General features: G+C 32.1%; 2 protein-coding genes across 3 annotated transcripts; both read left to right on the plus strand.

Annotated features, from left to right (window-relative positions):
- The first annotated feature begins 264 nt into the window (after positions 1-264).
- Positions 265-3,794, plus strand: LOC121116541 (translocator protein). Its single transcript, XM_040710804.2, has 3 exons — positions 265-863; positions 1,457-1,675; positions 3,116-3,794. Exons 1-3 carry the CDS (start codon positions 777-779, stop codon positions 3,272-3,274), a joined length of 465 nt encoding a protein of 154 aa, XP_040566738.1. The 5' UTR covers positions 265-776; the 3' UTR covers positions 3,275-3,794.
- Positions 3,795-9,488: 5,694 nt separating this feature from the next.
- On the plus strand, positions 9,489-11,051 carry LOC121116271 (tryptophan-rich protein TspO). 2 transcript variants are annotated; one of them, XM_040710517.1, is made up of 4 exons: positions 9,489-9,646; positions 9,705-9,861; positions 10,458-10,676; positions 10,759-11,051. In XM_040710517.1, exons 2-4 carry the CDS (start codon positions 9,754-9,756, stop codon positions 10,915-10,917), a joined length of 486 nt encoding a protein of 161 aa, XP_040566451.1. In that variant the 5' UTR covers positions 9,489-9,646; positions 9,705-9,753; the 3' UTR covers positions 10,918-11,051. The 2 variants fall into 2 exon arrangements, with proteins under 2 accessions (XP_040566451.1, XP_040566450.1); XM_040710516.2 differs by having other exon boundaries at positions 9,490-9,654.
- Positions 11,052-14,493: the final 3,442 nt, after the last annotated feature.

Here is a 14,493-nt window from a genome sequence, read left to right on the forward strand (position 1 = left end):
GATCTAAAAGCAAAATCGAACATCTCATGCCATCAAGGACTATCTGATTGCCTCCATCAGGGAGACAATGACTAACATGCCAATGAACTACTTCGTCAACGCCTTCTCCTCCTTTTTTAAAGATTTTTGAAAAATACGCAAATTTGATCTTTATACCTTGTATATTTCAAAGTATACCTCTTCATTTTACTGTGTAGATAATTGCTAGGGCAAAGCCCCTCCCCAAAAAGAAAAAAAAGAATGATAACAATAATTATTAAAAATAATCATTGCCCATCCACACAACGATATTTCAGTCCCTGGGATGTAAGAAAGTGTTTGCTTCTTTCACATTTCTTATAAAACTTCCAAATTTCCATCATAGAATCGACTATTTGTGGATTTGTGACATTTACTCTTTCTCTAAACAAATATAGTATATGTATTTAACAGTAGCTAACGTAAATTATATAAAATAATCCGTTGTATAAAGGTATTTAATAATTATGCAATTTTGGAAATGAGTCGTTAAGGTTTCGTGGTTGAGATAATTCAGTCTGAGGCGTATTTGTATGTATTTATACAAAGGCACGCCGAAAATAAATTATTTACTGACTCTTTAGACTATTAAGACCTCACGCTCTTTACAAGTAGAATGCTAAGTTGATAAATAATTAACTGTTTTTATGGAATTCATTACTCTTATAATTGATATTTAGTCTACATGACAACTTTACTACACTAAGTCGACTTATATCTCTTTTTAAAATGGAATGTTTTAAAAAATTAATTTTAAGATGATTGGAGCAACGATTATTCCGATCATTGGAAGTTTTTTGGTAACATTGATCACTGGTACACGAATGGACAGCGATTGGTATGACGTATGTAGTTGTTTATTAAATATATAGTGTAGTCTTTGAACAAGGCTTGGACCTATAACAATTTTTTCGTTCGTTACTTAATTAAAAGTTATCAGATTTTAAAGGATAAAAAAATTTACTTGCGAGCTATCTTTGAGATACCACAGATGAGGTCACATAATCACTTGACGTATGCAATTTTTGCTTCTCTTCTCTTGGTGAACCTGAAAACATGGAATTTGCTTCGATATTTATTGAGTAAATCTGGATAACCTAAACGCCCTCAACTAGAAAAAAATAATTTTTGTACAAAAATAAATTTATTATATAAAATTGGATAACGCGCATGTCGTTTCACCAAATGGTTTTAGCTTTATTACTTTTGTAAAAATATGGCTCTAGAGAACAATAAATTTATGCCATTTTTATATTTTTTGTTCATTTCTTAAATTTTTCTAACCGGACAGACATTTAAGCATTTAAAAAATTACAGAAAGCATGAACAGTGATCATTTTCCTCTCAATTTCCATACCTGCAATGAACCTTTTTGATTCTATAGATATATATATTAAAAGATTTTACATAAAAATTTATAAAATATTTGATTTTGCAGAACCTCAACCAGCCAGCACTTCAACCTCCTGGATGGGTTTTTGCTCCAGTTTGGACATTTCTGTATTTGTGCATGGGCTTTGCTAGCTACTTAGTGTATAGATCCGGAGGAGAAAAGTTAAAAGGACCTGCTAGTATACCACTCGTTCTCTACACCCTACAATTATTACTCAACTGGTCTTGGTCACCTGTATTCTTTGGGTATCAAGAAATAGCAATAGTATGCATTTATATTTTGGTTCTCTGGACAATTAGCCTAATTTTTTTTCCCAACATCATTTTTCCCAAGGACAATTTGCCGAACAGACATTTGGACGAAAAAGGATAATAAATTTATTGATATATACGATTGCATATTTTAAATTCTTCGGGTGCCAGTTCCCTGAGCCTCAAAGAATCCTTATAATATCCAAAATACACCCCGGCCATCAGACTGTACTAGGAAGAGCTGGACCAAGAGGCCCTTTAAACTCTGCACATCCGCTGATTTTAAACACCAAAGACATCTTCTAATATGAATCATACACCTTATCCCATGGGTTTACACAATGCATCCCTTAAAATAGGATATGTATAATACTTCATTAGTCTAATAAATGATAATGAATACAAGTATCATACATACCTATTATATTTTTAAACATAAACATTAAACATATAAATTTCTAGTTAACATTATATATCACATAAACACTGAACAAAAAGTACAAAGTACTTGAGTAGAAGTAGACAGTGCACAACCCATGGCCCAGGAATGTGTCATAACAAAGTAGAAGGGACCCTTGGTACTTAGAAACGGAGAAGTGGTGGTATTTAAATGGTTTTGAGACCCAGTGCTTCAACTCTACAAGCTGAGAACTGGGGTGTATTTTTTTATACTAAAAGGGTTGTTTGATGCTTAGAAAAACCACGATTATGGAATTTAACCTACCACGGAGCCCAGTACAACCTTTGGTTCGGGGGTTGTTATAAAGGGTCATAAATTCTGAGAAACACAGACGCGGTGGAGTTTAAACTGCTTTGAGGCCCACCATTTCACCTGTTGGCAGGTTATATTAAGTGAGTTTTTTCACGTCAAGTTTCTCCATCATTCAATAATTTCATCGTGCAAATACAATATAAATTGAAACAAAATTGCACACGATAATAATGTCTGGCAATGAAATTACTCACAATTATATTGCTTACAGTTATGTTAGTTCACGATAATATTAACCACAACAATTTTGTCTCACAATGATAATGTTCATGAAAATTTTACCACATAACGATTTGGTATTCAATCCTTCATCACTATTATTTTATAGTGAACACTACTGTTTTATGCTTTTATAATGTTCATTAATGAATTGATAAAATATCTTTTTGAAAAACAACACACAATAATTTACAATATAGCATATATAGAATATGAACACTACTTATTTATCATAATATAATTTTAAATTGAATTAAAATAGGCATCGTATATATTAATAAATTTATTATTATTTTCGGCCAATCGTCCCAAATAGACCTTCGGCAAAATGTCCGTTTGGTAAATTGTCCTTCTGTAAAATTGTTTGCATCTTAAAGTTCGCTGACGTTATATTTTACATAAATATGTATAAATATTGATTTGATTTTCACTTGATGATGCTATTTTCTTATTCAAATATAGGCCTTCTACATAATTATTTCACTCTGTATTGCAATTGGGATCACAATGATTTCCTTTTTCCGATTGAGCATATTTGCTGGGCTTCTTCTAGTACCCTACTTGGTTTGGACGTCATTTGCTACTTATCTCAACTATTCCATTATGGTGTTGAATGAATAAAAAGATGTATAAATCAATGCTTGTATTGAATCCCAAAAAGACTACCACAAGTTAATAGTTATTTATTTATAAACCAAAGATATAAATATTGTTTTTACTTCTGGAGGTTCTAATAATTATCAAATTTATATGTAATATGGCTTGATCCTCTCACAGACAATTATGAAAATACTGGAAAAACATTTATATATATTTAATATCATACATTTTATTAATTTATGTAGCTCCCTCACAAACGGCAGATTTGATTCAAATTTAATTAGTTTTCATATGAATTACAATTTTTTAGCTATCTCTGAAATTTTTTTTTAGGTACATAGATAGTTATAGATTTATAAATGAATAATTTTCCTTCTGTGAAAGAATAATTTTACTCTTATTATTCCACACCGTTCATATTTGATAGATGACTTATGTAATCTATGAATTCAGCTGTTTGCTAAATTTTTGGCTCAAAAACTACGGGAATGAAATTGCCAATGTATAATCAATGAATAATTAAACAAAAAAAAAATATGAATTTCTTAATTATGGCTTTTCAATTTTTCAAATTTGTAAAAACTTATTGGAAACAAATATTGTTTTTCGTTTATAAACGTCGGTAAAAGCCGTTAGGTAGATACTTTAAATAAAAAAGTCTTAATTTATCATTTTAAAATTTAGATGTTGACAGATTTTCAAAATAAGTAAAACGTTTTTATTTTTAAAATTGGACAAAGATGATGATGATTTCAAAAATAAGACTAATTTTAGAATGAAATAACCCAGCTTTTGCGCAACATTTTACCATTGTATCACAGAACCTAGTCTTAAAAGAAGAACTCCTAAAGCTAGGTACTAGTATAAATAAGTCTGAATATCTCCCATTTTACCTATATTTCTTCAAAAAAAAAAAAAAAAAAAAAATTAGTTACCAATATGAAAAATACTTATATATTATATATCTCACAAATATATGGACCTCAAGCTATGCAGTTAAATTAAATTCACGACTTATTAAGAAATAATAAATCATACAATGGGTTATTATTAAATAAACATATATATATATATATATTTCAAAGCTAAATTCATATCATAGAGCTAATTTTTTCTAAGATCTCAACTTCTTTACATTATCCAAAATAATTATTTTTGTTGTTCTTGCATGTTTCTTTTGTTTTTCATGAATTATATTATTAATTTATTGAGCAAAATTTTTAGTCTGATGGTTCTATAAAAGATCCTCAAGATATATTTCTGATACAATCCTAATGTGATTCAAGGGTGTGGTTATCGATTTTGTCAAACAGAGATAGCAATTGTGAGGATTGAGGCGATTGGGTGAGTTGTTACAATTGTCCCCTTTCATAGGTTCATTCTTCCCATATACTTAAGGAAGTGAATGTACATGGTGTTACAATGAGTCCTTCAAGTTTCATAAAACCCCACATCTGGTTTTATAATAAGCCCTTTAATCTTCAAGGTCTACGCTCTTTAATCAATCCTCCAAAAATATGTCAAAATGGTATAATATATAATGAATCCTTGAATTTTTCTAGAAACCTTAATCCAACTAAGGCTCTAAGATGGTCGAAGGACCCTGTGAGGATTTAGTCCTCTCTCAATAACCAAGGTTAATGAAATTATTGGACTTTATTACTTACTCTATAATAAACACTGGACAATAACAATAGAGGTATATTTGGTACTGTTATATCAGCAGCAGTTTAGCATATTATCTGTAAGAAGTATTGAGTAATGATTATTGAGGGTTTGGAAGTACTCCAATAGTTAATAAGGCAGAGCTTCAATATGAGGAGGAAAATGGATACACTAATTAACTCTAAATAATTATGGGAACCGTAGAATTAACACTTATCCGCTCTCTGTTGTAAATAATTCAATTAATTAAAACAAATAGTGAACTTATAAATAAACACTTACTTCATCAGAAATAAAAAATAAACAGGTGTAAAGAAAAGATTACCCCTTTGAACGTAAGTGTACCAAAAATAAACACCTTCCATGTACTATAGACTATAGTATTATAGTACTTGGAGACAAGGTAGGACAGTCATCATTTTATTAACCTCACCAGGCAGATATGACGTCAAGTCGATAAATAAAAGCGCTCCCTATATGAATAAATCATAATATAGTCAGCTGTTTCTGTTTACAAGTTCATTAATAATAATTATATTTGTTAATATATCATATATATTATAATTATTAATAATATCAATAGTCAATAGGTGTAAGAGAAATATCCTAATATCAAATATGTGCAATAGTTTGCTAAATTGTGATATTTACCCGTGATTGAGGACCCAAAAAGTGTTTCTAAGAAGACCAGGAAGCTTCCGAAACCAATATTCTTCCTTTTTCAGTAAATTTACTACCTAGGGGATAGATTTAGCCTTACAGTCGTCAATCAGGGGTGTGATAAAGATGAAAAATGTTACTCCTTGTTCTTAACTCATGATAACTACTCACATATATATTTCATTCCCGTGATAAGAAGATACCTTGAATGAAGAAGAAATAGTTTATTCGCATTTGAGTTTGTCAATAACTTATAATGGACTGGACTACAATGGAAATTTGTTATGAAATCTGGAAGTGTATTAACTTGCACTCAGACTCGTACAATTTGGATATAGCTTTGGTTTATCTCACGTTCACTATATAAAGCATTAAGGCAGCTAATAAGTAATAACAATCAAGAGTTTAAAAATGTTTTCAACGATATCCAATATCCTTTTTGAATAACTCTGGAAAGATGTGGACTTCTCTGTTTATTAATATATCACATATGAAATTGGTATGTCTGTCCATGAATCGCAAATAGCTCCTGGGCCACTTCTTTATCCCCAGTCCATCCCTCCTAAAAACCACTTTACAAATAACAATAGCACTGGATTCAACAAAAATAATCTTAATAAAATACGGAGATAATAATAATGTATTGATACTTCTACTTTTTTTAGATATATTTACAATAATCATTAACAATTATATTAATGTATGGCCGGGAATAATAATAATTTTTACAAATATTGATAATTTTTTTAAATTTCCAAGAGTTTTATTACATAGGTTTTTGGATTTTTCTTCGTTATATTTTCCTTTCATTTTTTTTATTCGAATGAAAGTTGTTATCCTTACATATTTAAGTATGACTTCGGCTGGAAGCTCGTAGGTATTTTGTTTTGCATTTGAAGATTGTAAAATATCATTTAGTATTTTAATTCTATTTTTTTCCCTTCTTATGCCATCTCCGTGAAATAATTTTTTACAATTTTTAAAAGAATCTATTAACAGGCCGGAAGGTTGCCTTAAACCGCCTTTGGAAACAACTTGCTGCAAAGGAGATACTTCAGATATTTCTAAATTAGCTGTTTTTTCTCCTAAATCCGGATACTTATCTTGAGATTTATGAGCAATCCATCCACAAACATAAATAAAACCCTGACTTACAATAAAATTTTGTTCCAAGTCTGAATCTAATACTTCAACACCTATTTCTTCAAGCTCTATTAAGGACTCGTCTGGTTGAGTTGAAGGAAAAGATTCAGTCTAGGAATCCCTTTCAAAAGTTAGAGCCATTGACAAAAATATTCAATCCTCCGAGTTATGATGTTCAAATTCCTCACCTTTTGAGATAGATGTAGGTTCTAATTGATTCAAGGGAGGCATATCTTGAGTTTCTTCGATTGTGCTTCTACATTTAACAGGAGCATTGGGAACAGCCACTTCTGCTTGCTTACCCAGCATTAAAAGTCAAATGCGATTAAGAGCATCTACTGGACTAGGGTGCTCATTAGAACCACCTATTTGAAGCAATCGAGAAAACAAATTTTCTAGCGAATCCTAATTGCATCGAGACGTTATTATAAATTCTACCTCAGATTTATTTTGTAAGTACGGAAACATAAGAAGTAGAGCTTTAGAAGTAATGATCATCCCTGTCTGAAGGGCCAACTATGCTTTTCAGTGCCACATATTTTAATTTCTCCTTTATTTCTATTACTTTTTCTAAAATATTTTTTTGCTCAATGTTATGATATCCACCATAAGCGCACTTTATTTTTTCTGTATCATACTTTTTTCTCGATGAGAAAACACTGTACCAACTGGACATCAAATTGATAAAAGCCTGTTGTTCATCAAGGTCTGCCATTTAAGTCTTATGAAGCTGGAAACTTCATGACTTGGTAATTTAGTTGCCAAGTACACCTGCTGACGATCGTGACCTTTGCAATGAATATGCATAGGCTTAAGGAAATGTAATGGACTCAAATCACATTGGGATTGAGCTTTCAAAACATTTTGAAAAAGTTCTTTTGTTAGGGTTCCACCTTTTGGAAGATCAAATCCACTTGTTAATAAATTATTACAAGTTTAATTAGATTACAAGAATAAATCTTCTTTCGAAGTTATCTGTAATATTAAAAAATATTGGTTAAGTATGTCGTTTAAAAAAAAAAAAATCCAAATACCTGGATGAATAAAGAAAGGCTTGACCTTTGATATGCCCAATACTTATCATATCTTTTGGTTTGAAGGACCCATGTCACTAACTGTCTGAACTACTTTTCCAGCCTGCTTTTCTACTTTTGATATGCATTGAAATAAAATTTCTTTTTTTATGGGCTCATCAAATGCCAAGTAAATGGGTTCCTTCCATTGATGCAAAAGACCACGAGCGAATACCACTTGCATTTGCTTAAATGGGCCGATGGCTTGGTCCAAAGAATGATTATATTCAATTTTTCAGCAATTTTAACTTCATCAAAAGATAATACGGTTAAATCGAAAGTAGTCATGCATTTATTCGCAGAAAAGTTTCTTCTCATTACATTAAGGCTGTTCCATAGGAATCCTATATCTACTTTAAAATCTTTAATCCAATTCGATAGTGTAGAGGGAGCGGGGAGACACATGAGATTTTGTGTCGCAGAAACTTATAAGCCCTCAGAAAAATCGTTCTAAGTAGAAGGCTTCATCTTGAGAAACATTTCCTGGGCGATTTGTCTTCCCCATCAAGAAATTAACTTGAGATCTACTATGGCCTTTCTTCAAAAGGAAATATTTTAACAATTTGTTTTTATTAATTTTTTTCCTCTCTTCTCCTGCATCAAAATTCTTTAAAAAATTTCGAAGTTTTACTTTGTATCTTAGAATTTTCATCCGGTATTCATAATTTTCACACTTCTTTTTATGAGAAATAGTCCTTGATAAACAAATAGATTTCTCCATTGTAGATTCAATATTTTTTTTTCTCCATTGGTTCATCAATTAACTCAGGATTGTCTCCGGTTCTTCCATGAATTATAGGTTTGGATAAGATTCCATCTCTTTGATGTTCATTGATTCTTCCACAATGGGCAATTTGGTATTGGAATATGGCACAGAGTCTTGAAGAAATTGTAATGGATCATTTTAATAGATTTTTAAGAAAATTAATTGATGGTACAGCATCAGGTTTTAGCCTCCTTTTCAATGATTTTTGTGGAGTCAATTTCTCTCTTAAACTTGAATAAGTAAAATTATCATAAATAAAATGCTTGCCACAAATTCTTGATGTCTTTGGCTTAAACGACTTTTTCAATTCGCACAAATCAATCCAAGTCTGTCTAAGGTGATGATTGGATGGGAATAATTGGTTGGAAGTATCAATTGGATTTGGACAATTAAGGATGGCACAAGATTTTGTCGAGTATCTAAGTCCTTGCGTAAATGGATCAGATTTAGAATCATGAATTATATCTTCAGTCTCCAGGATATTTTTTGATAAGTTTGAGGAACTCATTATCACAGTGTATACTTTACTATTTATTATGTTCGTATATTTAATATTATAATCAAAGAGTGAAATTTGCCACGAGAAATTATATATGTAAAGATGATTGTTTATGTTTATAAGATTTAGATATTTTATCTATATGACGTCATAGAATTGGGCGTGTGTATCAATATAATTTTCATGAAAATAGTGTCTCTGACCTACCTTGTCTCTAAGTATCTTGGGCTAAACCAAAGAGTATGTTACATAATATTAATAGTACTCCTTCGCAAAATAAACAACTTTATATAAGGAAAAAAGTATTATCTTTTATAAATATACTATATATGACTTTTTTTTAACGACATTTCCTCTTTATCACGTAAATTATATAAAATAATCCGCTATATAAACGTTATTAACAATTATGCAATTTTGAACATAAGTCATTCTGGTTTTGTGTTTGAGATGATTCACACTAAGGTGTATTTTTATAGAATATTTATACAAATGTATACAGAAAATAAACATTGTCCATTTTGACTTTGAAGACCTTACCAATAGATTAGCAATTGACTTCACGCGCTTTAGAAGTAGAGTGCAAGGTTGATAAGTAATAAATAATTCTGATATATTTCATTACTTTTATCATTTTTAATTTAGTCTACAGGAGTACATAACTACTTTAAGTCGACTTATATTTCTTCATAAAATGGAATGTTTCAAAAGAATTAATTTCAAGATGATTGGAGCAACAATTATTCCGATCATTGGATATTTTTTGGTAACATTGGCCACTGGTACACAAACGGACAGCGACGTATGTGATTTTTTAATTAATATATAACGTAGTCTTGGAACGAGGCTTTGGTCTGTTCACAATTTACCATGCATATGTTAATAAAAAGTAATTAGATTTTAAGCAATAAAAAATTTACTCGTGATTTGTCAAACAGTTAACATTCAAATTTGGTTCTCTTGACATAATTGAAGAGAAGAGAAGCAAAAATTTGTACTTTTGGAACCTGAATTCATGGAATTTGATACAATATTTAATGTGTAAATCAGGATAACTTAAGCCTTCCCAGTAGAAAAAAATAATTTTTGCCAAAAATTAAATAGAGTGTATAAAATTTGATCATGTGCATGATGTTTCACCAAATGAGTTTAGCTATATTACTTTTGTAAAATATATCTTTAGTGAACGATAAATTAACGTTGTTTTTATATTTATTTCGTTCAATGTTCAAATTTTTCTAACCCTACAGGCACTTTGGGATTCAATAAATAATAGAAAGCATGATCAACGATCATTTTTATCTCAATATCCAAGCCTGTATTTAACCTTTTGATTCTAAAATCATAGAAGTATTAAAAGATTGTATAGACAAATTTATACAATATTTGATTTTGCAGACCCTCAACAAGCCAGCACTTCAACCTCCCGGATGGGTTTTTGCTCCAGTTTGGACATTTCTGTATTTGTGCATGGGCTTTGCTAGTTACTTAGTTTATAGATCTGGAGGAGAAAAGTTAAAAGGGCCTGCTAGTATACCACTCGTTCTCTACACCCTACAATTATTACTCAACTGGTCTTGGTCACCTTTATACTTTGCGTATCAGGAGATTACAATAGTATGTAAATTTATTTTACATCTATTTACATATACTTGATTTGATTTTCACTCAATGATGCTATTTTCTTATTCGAATATAGGCCTTCTACATAATAATTTCACTTTGTATTGCAATTGGAATTACAATTATTTCCTTTTTCCGATTGAGCATATTTGCTGGGCTCCTGCTAGTACCCTACTTGGTTTGGACGTCATTTGCTACTTATCTCAACTATTCCATTATGGTGTTGAATGAATAAACAGATGTACATCTCATTGCTTGTATTGAATCCCAAAAAGACCACCACAAGTTCATAGTTATTTATTTGTAAACCAAAGATATAAATATTGTTTTTACTTAGTTAGTACTAATAATAATCAAATTTATATATAATATGTTTGGATCTTCCTACAAACTACTATATACTATAACAGCATATTTGATTCAAAATTAATTAGTTTTAATATGAACTAAAATTTTTAGCTGTCTCTATAAATGGAAGAAATTAAATAAGGTTACCTGTATTAATTTCCTTTTTCACAAGCAAGGTAGATATACAATTGTTATGTCCACATCCCATTTGCACGGAGAACAGCACCAAACCTAAAAAACAAAAGTATATGCTAAAACATACCCCTTGCTACCTTAACATCTCCCACTATATCTGTTTCCTCCCTCTTGATCTGATCTCTTAAGGTTGGATCAAAGGGATGGAGGGTTGGGTCTAAGTCCAAGTACATATTTACCTCGCTCATGAAATAGGAATTCATACAGGTAACCTTATTTACTTTCTTCCATTTCACTTTCGCATTGAAAATATTCAATTGCTTTCTACAATGTTGTTTAATCAAACCCGAAATTGAAGACCAACAGAATCTTGTTAACTTTAACAGTAATAAAATAAAATATATTCTTATGGATAAAGCGGGATGTAATTCTGGTTTCGTTGATGTAATAGCCTCCGCTAATCCCTCCGTGAGTGTTTCCCGTGTTGCTGCAGAGATTGTACAAGACGGCATCTATCTTGCTAAAGTTACCTGGAACTCGGATCCTGCGTACTAGGAGACAATTGATGAAGATATGAGGAAATACTTGATTAAATGGGACCTGAAACATATCCGAATAAAAATGAAGATGCGGTAGTATGTGAAAGACAACACATACACCAAAAAAGATACTTTTCTAAAACTTTGTTTACAAGAAAACTGGCAAATAGCGAAAGTGTGGAAAAAGAATAGTTGCTGTATTCCCCCTCAAGAGGATCTGTATTTTGTTTTGCATGCAAATTATTCAGTGACAGTAATTTTAAGTCAGCTTTCACTACAGGCTATAGTGACTAGAAGAACGCAACCGTGCGTCTCGCTGAACATGAAGGATCAAAGAGCCACAAAATAACCGTGGTAACCTATGTTACACGCTGTGTTGATGCTTGATATATTGATACCGAAGTATAAACACAATTTGACAGATAATGATTAAGCTGGACAGAAGTTTAAAAAAGGGTGGTTGCGGTAGTTAATGTTTGGCGGAGCGAGGACTACCATTAAGGGGACACAGTGAAATTTTTGGACGAGCCAATAACAGAAATTTCATGGGAGTTCTGGAAATCATCTCTGAGTTTGATCCATTTCTGAAAACCTATATTGAAAAATATGACAATGTTGGTAAGGGAACACCTTCCTATTTGTCTTCAGCAACATGTTTGGCATTTATTAAGTTGATGGGGGAACCGGTCCTTGGAGGGACCATAATGACAAATAAAAGGGGCAAAGTATTTCTCAATAAGTCTCGATTCCACCCCAGATATGACCCATATTGATTACCTAACATTAATCATAAGATATGTGTTACCCGATGGCAGGATTGAAGGGTGTTTTGTTAAGTTCCTGCCTATTCTAAGTCACTCAGGAGAGTCACTATGTCGGTCTATTTTTGGTACTTTGCAGGACATGGGTTTTGATAAAAATAACTACATAGGCTAATGGTACAATAATGCTGCCAATATGTCCAGTACTTACAGTGGCCTTCAGTCACGTATTAAACACATTAACTCTCTGACTGAATGGTTTCCGTGTGCTGCATACACACTTAATTTAATCGGAGTTAAGAGCGTTAAATGCTGCCTTGAGACGGAGGGATTTTTACCTTCGTACATACATTTTTTAATTTTTCCCCCAAATCTACATCCCGTTGAATACAGCAATTTTATAGTCTAATATAACCAAAAATATAAACTTTAAAAGGTATGTCTGATACGAGATGTTCAGTAAACGCACAAGCAATAAAAGCACTGCATCAAAACTATGTGAGGATCCAAGAGTTCTAGCCTGATGTTAAGTGATGACTCAGCCAAAATCATTAAACTTAAAATGAAGCAAGGGAACGCTAAAGTAAAATGGAAATTCCATAAGGCCAGTACTGCACTGTAAACTGTGGAACTGGATTTATGTAATAATGTCAATTTGATCAGCTCATTGAGGGATTATGTGGCCAACCTACGTTATAATTTTGACAACATAGAGAATGAAACAAAAACATGTATCTGACAGTGTACAAACAATATTCAGCAGACACACACAAATACAAAAGAAGAAAAAAACAAGCAGATGATGTAACTGAACCAGACTGTGAGTAGTCTGGCCGTGACAGGTTCAGAGCAGCAGTGTTCATTGCTGCCATAGATCGTCTCCTTACTAAAATGGATCAGAGTTATCACTCCTCCACACATAATCAGCACAAATTTGGATTTTTGAGCACCATCCAATCTATCTCCACACAAAACCTCTGTTCAGGAGCAGCTGATCTCCAGAGGAAATATTCAGGTGATCTAGAAGAAGATTTTGTGGATGCAATACAACAGTTGAGATAAATTATTAAGGGCAGGATGACACCTCAGCTACGTCACTGCTGAGTCATATCAGAAAACGGAGACTACAGTCAGTGTTTCTAAAAGTTGCTATAGCACTGAGACTCTTTTTGACTTTAACTGTTACCAATGCCACTGGAGTGGGTTCATTTTAAAAACTGTGACTTGTAAAGAATTAACTGAGATCGACAATGGGCCGAAACAGACACATTCACCTGTCTTTGATAACTATTGACAGTGATATTCTTAGAAAACTGGATTTTACCAGCCTCATCAAAAGACTTCTTATCAGTGAGAAAATAATTTGTGTGCATTTAGTGGGCTGCCGTTCTGTTATATTGCTACCAGAAAGTCATACATGTTTACCACTGCTGTATTAAGTTTTTTTCTTGAAATTGTATCACTCTGCTCCACTGCTTGATTTGTGCAAGGTTGTCTGTGCTGCTGCTGGAGCAGGTTTGTCTTGGTTCAGGAAGCTTAATGTTTATTAAGCTTGTTGATGTACTTTAAATAGATTTCTGTAGTATTTTTGATACAAATAGATGAGTGTTAATTTACTTTTTTCTGGGAGAACATGATGCATAAGGGGAGCCCCAGTGAAAAAAATAGTCTTGGGCTCAGAACTACCTAAATCTTCCCCTGATAATATCTTGTATTGAGCAGCCATCATTGCGCCTAAACGCATCAATTGTTGCTCAAGAACTGTGAGGCTTAAACTTTTCTGTATTAACCCCCGCTTTAGACATCAGCTCCTTCAGACACCGACTGAGAGTTTGTGTCTTAGCTCCCTTAAGTGGTTCTGCTAATGTAGAAAAAAAGGGAAACCTGAGTCCCCTCTTTCTATAACTAATACCCTACATAGTAAAATATGACTGACAGGGTCTAATTCCACTTCATCGAATTTAGCTATCGTAATGCCACATCTAAGATGCATCATACTAGAATTATTTTTTAAATTGAATTATCCCA

This window comes from Lepeophtheirus salmonis, chromosome 4 (assembly GCF_016086655.4).
Source record: "Lepeophtheirus salmonis chromosome 4, UVic_Lsal_1.4, whole genome shotgun sequence".
Classification (NCBI taxonomy): domain Eukaryota; kingdom Metazoa; phylum Arthropoda; class Copepoda; order Siphonostomatoida; family Caligidae; genus Lepeophtheirus; species Lepeophtheirus salmonis.

What these genes read in the sequence shown, in the direction of transcription:
- LOC121116541 (XM_040710804.2), top strand. Translation starts at nt 777, where the DNA reads ATGATTGGAGCAACGATTATTCCGATCATTGGAAGTTTTTTGGTAACA. An exon ending in TGGACAGCGATTGGTATGAC is followed by an intron (nt 864 to 1,456) that starts GTATGTAGTTGT and finishes TTGATTTTGCAG; the next exon opens with AACCTCAACCAGCCAGCACT. An exon ending in GGTATCAAGAAATAGCAATA is followed by an intron (nt 1,676 to 3,115) that starts GTATGCATTTAT and finishes ATTCAAATATAG; the next exon opens with GCCTTCTACATAATTATTTC.
- LOC121116271 (XM_040710517.1), top strand. Translation starts at nt 9,754, where the DNA reads ATGGAATGTTTCAAAAGAATTAATTTCAAGATGATTGGAGCAACAATT. An exon ending in GTACACAAACGGACAGCGAC is followed by an intron (nt 9,862 to 10,457) that starts GTATGTGATTTT and finishes TTGATTTTGCAG; the next exon opens with ACCCTCAACAAGCCAGCACT. An exon ending in CGTATCAGGAGATTACAATA is followed by an intron (nt 10,677 to 10,758) that starts GTATGTAAATTT and finishes ATTCGAATATAG; the next exon opens with GCCTTCTACATAATAATTTC.